Here is an 8,225-nt window from a genome sequence, read left to right as displayed (position 1 = left end):
ATAGAAAAATCGAGGATTTTTTATCGTTGGCTTGAATCTTCGCCACATTGCCGATTTGGATTCACGATCGATCCACGCGATGAGAGGAAGAGAAAAAAGGGGAGAGAGAGAGGGAATAATTGGATCGACGATGAGCAATAAGCGGGGGAATTTTCACGACACCCTGTTATCGATGAGTGCAAACACGAGGCTGGCTGTCGGCCAACGCTTCCCTGGATCCTCGATATACCTCGACGCTCGTTTCGAAGGATAATTTTTTACGAGAGGCCTCGAAAGATTCGTTAACCAGCCAAGAAAAAATCGGGCCGATCTCCCTTCCTCTCTTCCGCCCCTCCCTCGATTGTTATCCTCCGTTCGAGGGTCACGCGCAACAACGGTCGATTAAAAATTGAAAATATTCCCCCTTTCCATCCTTTCATCGACCGCGGCGATGCAACAATAAACGATGACCGCCGAGGGGAAAGGCCGAGGCTTTTCGATTAAAAATTTTCCGAACGTTACAAGTCGAAACTGGTTCCAGCGCCGTTAATTAATTGACATTTCGCGGGGGAAAAAAAGAAAGCAAATTTGAAACGGCGAGATAAACTATTTACCGATCGATTTCCCATCCGATCCACTTTTCGACCCGTAAATTTCCCCTAATTCCTTCCCAATCGTTCTTCGAAAACGATCTATTCAGGAATTTTCCGTTTGGAATTTCGTTTAACAATTTCGATTATTTTAGACACAGGTTAGAATACACGCTTGATTCCAATTCACTTACGCGCGTATGCGTGTGCAATCACGAGAGAAACGATCCACCTCTAACGCTTATTGCTTCTCCTAATTATCCCGCATTGATCGAAACGTTGTTTGATCCAAGGGTAATCACGCCAATGGATATCGTCAGCAACGCTTAAAGATTCAAAGCGGAATCGAGAGTAACCTCGGCGTGGAGGGTGATAGATCCATCGTCCAAAACGGAAAGAAAAACCGGTAAATACGAAGGATCGAAAGAGAGTCGATGATGATTTCGAGCGAACGACACGCTTGCCGATTCTGCTCGAAAAACTCTTATAGAATTTAAAGTTCGCTGAAATTTTATATATAATTTTATTATTGAATGTTGCATCACTATTTCATAATTGCTACCTATTTGTTCTTCTTCGATACACATACTTCAAATGTTAAACAGATACGCGCAATTATAATTAAATATATTCATTCAATTAAATCTGTACATTCTTATCTATTGTTTTCACTTCCCAGTCAACAAATACAAATCGAGAATCTAATATCGCGAGAATGAATCGATTAACTGGATATGTTCGCAACGATAAAATTTGAGGAAACGTTCGTTTCGAGATGATAAACTTCGTTATCCGGAGTTCACCTTTATTACACATAGTCGCAGACCGATCTCGCGAATGCTCTAATCTTATTTATCGTAGCGAGAGAAATGGGAGAAGAGATCGTGAAATGTACTTCGATCGATAAACGGTTGCTCGCGAGGCAACTTTCCTTATAAACTTTTAGAATTATCGCTATGGATGGCAAGAGCGAGTGGAGCGAGAAAGGTGCTCGTTTGATTACCTAATTCCAAGTTAAATTCCGCTCGCAAAGTGCATCGAGGAGGGAGCGCCGCAGCGTGCGCGATGCGGTTCACGGCAAACGGTCGGAGAGATCTATCTCCGATTCAGGTCAGATTTGTTGGCGTACAACAATACGCGCACACTGAGCTTCCACACGTACGCGTGTACGCGCTCCCTATTCTCTCCTTCTGTCACGCATCGAAATTCCTTTGTGCATCCCCTCGATCGATTCGTCAAAAATATATATATATATGGAACGCTCCTTTGTCTCGGTATTTCCCTCGATTTTGATAATTACGATAGGCGCGACGAAAACGCGTAAAGAATTCAGAGAATCGAGGGAGATCGTACACGTTTACCTTTGGGAAATATGTACATATGGCGTGTATGTATTCCGTGAAACTCATCCGCGCAAGTGTCTGCAAATATTTAAATGGCAAACGTGCGTTTAACGGGGGAAAGTATCCGTGCGGGCGAAAAAAACAACGTAAATATATTAATCTGCCGTTTCTCTTTTCTACGGCAATTGGAACAGAATAATTCCTCGAGCAAGTTTTTCAATCAAACTTTAAAATTTCTCGAAATCGATTATCCCGTATACGAGATGTTCCATATAGATATATATATATATATATAACACGACATCGCATCGAGGCATCGCAGAATTACTCACGCGTGCTATCCGCGCGGGGATAGGAGCATGGGATTAAGAAAAAGAAGGGAACTCGGAAACAAAGTTGTCGAAGGTTGTCGCGCCGTTCAAAGTTCCCTCGTCGTCACGCGCATCGAGGGTAAAACTTGGAATGGAACGTTGTTCCCTCCAGAATTTCCTCGAATAATAATTACGCGATGCCGTGAAGAAATAGGAGTAGCTTAACCCCCCCATGGCTCGATTAATCGTTGCTCGACGCGTATAATACGACGCATCCAAGAGAGATTCTTATCTCGCGTCATCCGTCCGATTATATTCGAATTGTCTCGTCCGTTCGATTATTCTGCGCCGAGATACGCGCGTCACCCGAATCAGAGGCGGAACCTGAAGACGCGTGCTTGGAATTATCCCGGTCTGAATACTCTCGCGAGAATCTCGAACCTCCCACATCCTCTACCCGTTTAATTACACTCGTTTCACGAGGATTAACCTTCCGTGTCGCTGTTTCTTTCTTTCTTTCTTTCTTTTTTATCCGCTTCCTCCCCCTCCCTTTGCTCTCATTCGTTCGAAAAGTTTCTTGTTTACCTCCCTTTTCCTCCCCCCCCTCCTATCGTTAGTAGTCGGTTTAATTAAAGCTTAACACAGGTCGAGCACCGCGCTGTCAGCGTTTAAACGAACACGTAGCTCGAGCACACCTTTGCCCCGGTGCTAAATTGGGGAAGATAACGCGGCAAATCTAAACTTAAGCGGCGTCTCGAGATCGCAGGGAAGGGGATCGTAACCGGTGTAACATTGATTGTAACTGGAAACCCGATAGCCGTGTTACGCACGGTAAAGTCCGACCGAGTGAATTAACATGGAACGAGAATACCGCAGAGAGAGAGGGAGGGACGAAGTAAAAGCAAGTTAGATGTCGGCTAACTGCCATAATTCCAAGACGCAAAGTTTCTTAGGATATCACCCACCTTCCCCTCTCCATCCGTTTCTCTCCCGTGTATCTACGCATCTCTTCGTAACGCGGAGATATCGAGATCTTAGATAGATCTCTCTCTCTTTCTAACTTTCTAACTCTCGAGGGTCGATAATAGAAAAATCAATCGCGCCAATCTATTTATTAGAATAACTTCTTTCTCCTTTTTTTTCCAAATTCAAGATTTTATTAGGTAAATCAGATACAAGATTATTGTTTCAGTCGGATAGACTACCATTCGACTTTCTGTCAATTCTTCGAATTTTCGTCGAGCGATTCCTCTAACTCGCCATCAACCCAAACTTTCTCGATACATCTGAACGATGCATCGTCAAATTAAAATCTCCGGCTTTAAATCTTTGCTACGATTTTTTGGGAGTTCTCTTTCAGTGGCGAAAACGAACCAGCTTTCGATAGTTTCGACACCTGATTTTCTAAGCTGGAACGCAAAAAGGTAAACAGTGACGCGAACTTCTCATATGCTTCTCTTGAAATTGTTGCACGGGAAACTCTTAGAGCAGTCATCGTGACGCTTCTTGAAGGAATGCTCTTTCGGACGACGCTACAAAGGGGAAGTAATTCGAATCTGGTTGGAAGTTACGATCGTGGAAAAAAAGGGGGAAGGAAGTTATTTGTTTGCTTAGTTATATACACTTAATATACGACGTAGTATATTTTATTATGCAAACATCCATAGATATTAACCCTTTTGCGCTCCAAGCTTTTTTCGTCGAACCAACAATTCCAGACGCATCCGTTTGGTGAATTTCTTAGCTAACTTAAAATGATTTCAAGTTAAATGTATAAAAATTTTTATTATTATTTTAATACTTTATGTATTTCTACGTATAAAGAGAAGAAAATTTGTTGGGTATTAAAGTCTATAGCGTTGTTTTGTGTGGTATTTTATAAAGCAATTACCAAGATGAATCCTCGGTTTGACAAATATCGCGATAAAATGTCGTTTCATATCTTTCACCTTTCTTATTTCATTAAAAGCATTAAGAGCAATACCAATAATGTGCTCTATTATTCTTATTTTTCATCTTCTCTATTATACTACATCTCTATTTTCATAATTCTCATTTCTCTTCTCTCTATCGTCAATTTCTTAAAAAACAGAAATAATTTCGTTATTCGATAACGAAAAATACTAATTTCATTACCGTATTACAAAACTGAAAAACTTTGAAAATATTTCTATTCCCATGACAGTCAAACTCGAACTAACGCCGAAAATTAGTAATTCGATCATATCATTCCACGTTTGTAAGATCATACACAAAGAATTTAGAAATAAATTCGCTTCACGAATTTATTTTAAAAAAATCGAACGAAAGCAAATATTGTCGCCGTTCGAATCGTCGCGTCGATCCAAGCGGTGACGGGGAGTCACCTCTCGAGTTATCGAATCGAGAGGTGATTCGAGCGCAAAGGGTTGATATTTATATACGTTGAAGAATTTGAACGGTGGTTCGAAAGAAGGAAAATTCGAAAAGCAGAGTTTTCTCTCCTTTTCCCTTTCCTGTTGGTTGGCTAACAATGTTGACGCGTCCGAACGGCGGATGCCAATATTTGGCCGGCGTCCCTCCACGGGGGACGGTCGCGAAAGAAACGAAGGATTGGAAGGATGAAATAAGTTAGGGCGGGGACCGAGTAACCGAAGCTTGTCGCGAAACTTGTACGCCGGCTAATGCCATTGTAAGGGGCAAACTTTATCCTCCTATCCCTCTCCTCCATCTCCCGTTCTATCATCCCTCGAGTACGGCCTCTCCTCGTGTTCGCAGTGTACACACATGCGTTCTCGTAACGCGCGATCCTCCTGTATAATCGTAATCGCATCCAGTGGAAAATGGTGATAGTGGTGGAGAGTTTGGAAATAATAATTTAAATATGGAAAGATGAGGTTTTTCTTTTTTATTTGTTCCAGGCACAACGATCTACCGTGGAACATACGCAAGTTCTTGAAGAATCAGCTGAGGGAATTCAGGTTTGATGACCTGAGGGATACCCACCCCTGGTCCCGAAGCGCGTGGAGCCACACGGATCTGAGAAGATTGAAGGAGGGCATGGTTGCTGCGCAGGTGAGCGCGATGATAACCGCAACAACCTTCCGTGAAAAGACATTAATCCGGTGGAAAGTGGAGCCAAGACCGAAAACGGACGATATATATATATATATATTTTCTGGACGTCCAATTACTCGTTGCGAAGCATCGCTACTTTTCTCCCCGAGCAATCGGGCAAATATTCTCTCGAGGAGGAGGTTGGTGAAAGAGCCGGTGCATCACCCATTTGAAACACTTTTCGAGAAAAGTCCTTTCTCCCTCGAGCCACGATTTATAGCCGGACGAAAATTACGAGCTCTACCCTCTTTCGTTTTCTTCCTTCCTTCTTCCCAAGATCGGTGGCGGGGCCACGACGAAATCGGACAACAATACGCGTTCGAATAACTCTCGAGAAACGATCTTCCTCCTACGTTGGATCGCCAATTAGTCGAATCGAGCGAGCGATTTTCAGAGAGAATTGGAATGGCGCGTAAACGATGGAAAATCTCGTGTCGCTTGACCAAGTTCAACGTAAAAATCGTTTCCGTATTCGGTATTTCAAGTTGCGTCTGGGACGAAACGAGCCGCAAACGCGCGAATCGCGTGTCTTTTAACCCTTCACGATGTTTCAATTACTTTTCCTTCCTTGTCTCGTTCATATCAACCAATCGATCGAGACGAACGCGTACGAAATCCCTTTTATCTCTAACATTAGTCGATCGTTGTCACGATTATCTCGCAAACGCGAGTTCGAAAAGGTAAAAATTCGAATCTGTTATATTATCGAGCCGAAGAGAATAGATTCTTTTTAGTAATCGATTTCTCGCATTTATCCGGTGACGAAAATTAATCCGTTCGATTAATCTCGAAGCATTTCTCCAATTTCGTTCGAATCGACTCTCCGTGTTTCTCTGAAATATTTCGGTCAGAAACTCCTCGTCCGGAGAAGGAATCGTCCCGGCCGCCAAATTAAAAAGCCAAACGTGCCACTCGACTTCCGGCCCATTTTCCATTCCCCAATCGAATAAATCTTTTTTTTTTTTCGAGCTCTCTCGACTCGTTTGGAAAATGATCGATCGGAATCGAACGAAGACATGACTCGAAAGCGTCGGGAAGAGGGAAGAGAAAAGACTATTTCGTGGAAAATAGAAAATCGCCATCTCTTTTGTACCCGATTTTCTGTACCCTCGATGATGACGTTACGTTAAACGTAATGGGAGGGGGGGAAGATTGCGGTGGTAACGGAAAATTGTGATTGTTACAGCTTCCTTCCTTGAGGAAGGAAATAGAACGAGAGGAACGGTTGCGAATCCAGCGATAACCGATTCCTTCGTTCGGTCTGTCCAAAGTGTGGCGAAGCTTAATCCGACAATTTTGCACGGAAACTCGACCAAACTCATTATCGGGATTAACATTTCCCTTGATCACAATTTATCTCGTCTTATTCCCTCTCGAACAGTGATAGAGAGACAGAGAGAATATGCACCTCGATATCGATTTTCGATTTCTAATCTACAGTCTGTACCGTGAACTTAATACGAACGAATTACGTAAAATCGTTTACCCGATCCTTCGAATAATCTTTTAATCGTAATCCACGTAGTTTTCTTAACGAGATTCCTCGAAGAGAGAGAAAGAAAGAAAGAACGGTTTTTACTCGATAAATCTAATGAAAACGTCGGTTTCGACTCTCTGTTCCTTGGAAAGGAGTACCAGTTGAAAGAAGCACGCGTCTAAGTAATATCGCGCGGACAAAAGTAGATTATAATTTCACTGGTTTGCGCGCGTGTATAAAAGCCGGGCAACGTAGCAGCAGTAGTAGTAGTCGGTCCCTCGACACGCCCTTTCTAAACGAATCGCCACGCGCGTTACGTAATGAAACTGGCTACCTGTGAAATTGCTTTCGCGATGAATTTCGTTTCGTTATCGCCGACCTACGCCCCTCCCGTATCCGCCGCGACGCGAGTCTGGACGGAAAATATATATTTTTGAATATTGTTTCGCACGAATGCCGAATTCGATGAAGCGCGATCTTTCGTTCCGAGTTAAGATCCGCCTCGCTGTTGAATAAATATCGCTTCACTCTCGATGAAAACTCGTGGCCACTGCACGAATGTGCCTGCCTCCTCCCAAAGGGAGATATTTAAATTCCCGTGGAAACGGTTGCCGTATCGAATCAATCGAAATAAAGTTCGAAATCCGAGGAAAAGATCGTAGAAGGGATGTAAAAAGGGGAAAGCATAGGGTGGCCCTCCATTTTCTTCGAACCAGGCGGTTCCCCTTTATCCGAGATGGAGGTTTAAGAAGTGGGAAATGGAATTCCATGGAGGAGAGAATCGGCCGTGGTTCCCTGCGCCGTTCGATCTTGGAAAGAGAAGATCTTGAAAAACACGTTAGTCCCGATTGCTCGTTAACTAGAAATAGTCTCCTATTATATCTATTAGAAGCTCTGGAAGGCGCGATTACGCGAGCAAAGGAGGGCATAAGGGATGATAAAGAGGAAGGCAGCGGGTGGTTGCGAGGGTTGAAGATCGCTCCATTTTACTTTCTCTCCTCAGGTGTTACATAACTCGAGGGGTGTGACAGGGGGGAAAATTCAAATGAGCTTCTTCTACGCGCACGGCCACGCGTGGCGCACGACGAGCGCTCCGCGGTCCAATTTAATTAATAGCGTGATTAAAAGGGAATACTAATTACGCAAATAACACGGATCCGGGTTATGATTATGAATTGCCGACGGAGAAGCGGTGGAGCGTTCGAGGGATGACGAGTTGAACGATAAACAAGCTCGAACGTGGAGAAATTTAGGGGAAAGGTTAGGCATCGCGTCGAACCGCGGCGTTACACGGGCGGCGATAGGCGACAAAACGATCGTCTAATTTTATGGGTCGTTTCTCAAACGTCAACGTTCGCCCCCCAAGGCATTCAGCTTGCTTACATGGAGAGGAAAGGGGGCGACTGGCCGGTTATGCTCACTGAAACGA

At 43.6% G+C, this 8,225-nt stretch overlaps 1 protein-coding gene across 2 annotated transcripts in view; it reads left to right on the top strand.

The window, feature by feature from the left end:
* Window positions 1-8,225, top strand: part of LOC102677678 (dipeptidase 1) — a 51,837-nt gene that overhangs the window by 8,705 nt on the left and 34,907 nt on the right. For both annotated transcript variants that reach the window (XM_031513589.1, XM_006622266.2), the window contains exon 2: window positions 5,124-5,277. In XM_031513589.1, the coding sequence (XP_031369449.1) occupies window positions 5,124-5,277 (154 nt within the window). The remainder of the gene's footprint in view (window positions 1-5,123; window positions 5,278-8,225) is intronic.

The sequence above is a fragment of the Apis dorsata genome, unplaced genomic scaffold (assembly GCF_000469605.1).
Source record: "Apis dorsata unplaced genomic scaffold, Apis dorsata 1.3 scaffold_683, whole genome shotgun sequence".
NCBI classification, from domain to species: Eukaryota; Metazoa; Arthropoda; class Insecta; order Hymenoptera; family Apidae; genus Apis; species Apis dorsata.
Note: the sequence above shows the minus strand (reverse complement) of the source record. Positions and strands in the feature narration are given on the sequence as shown.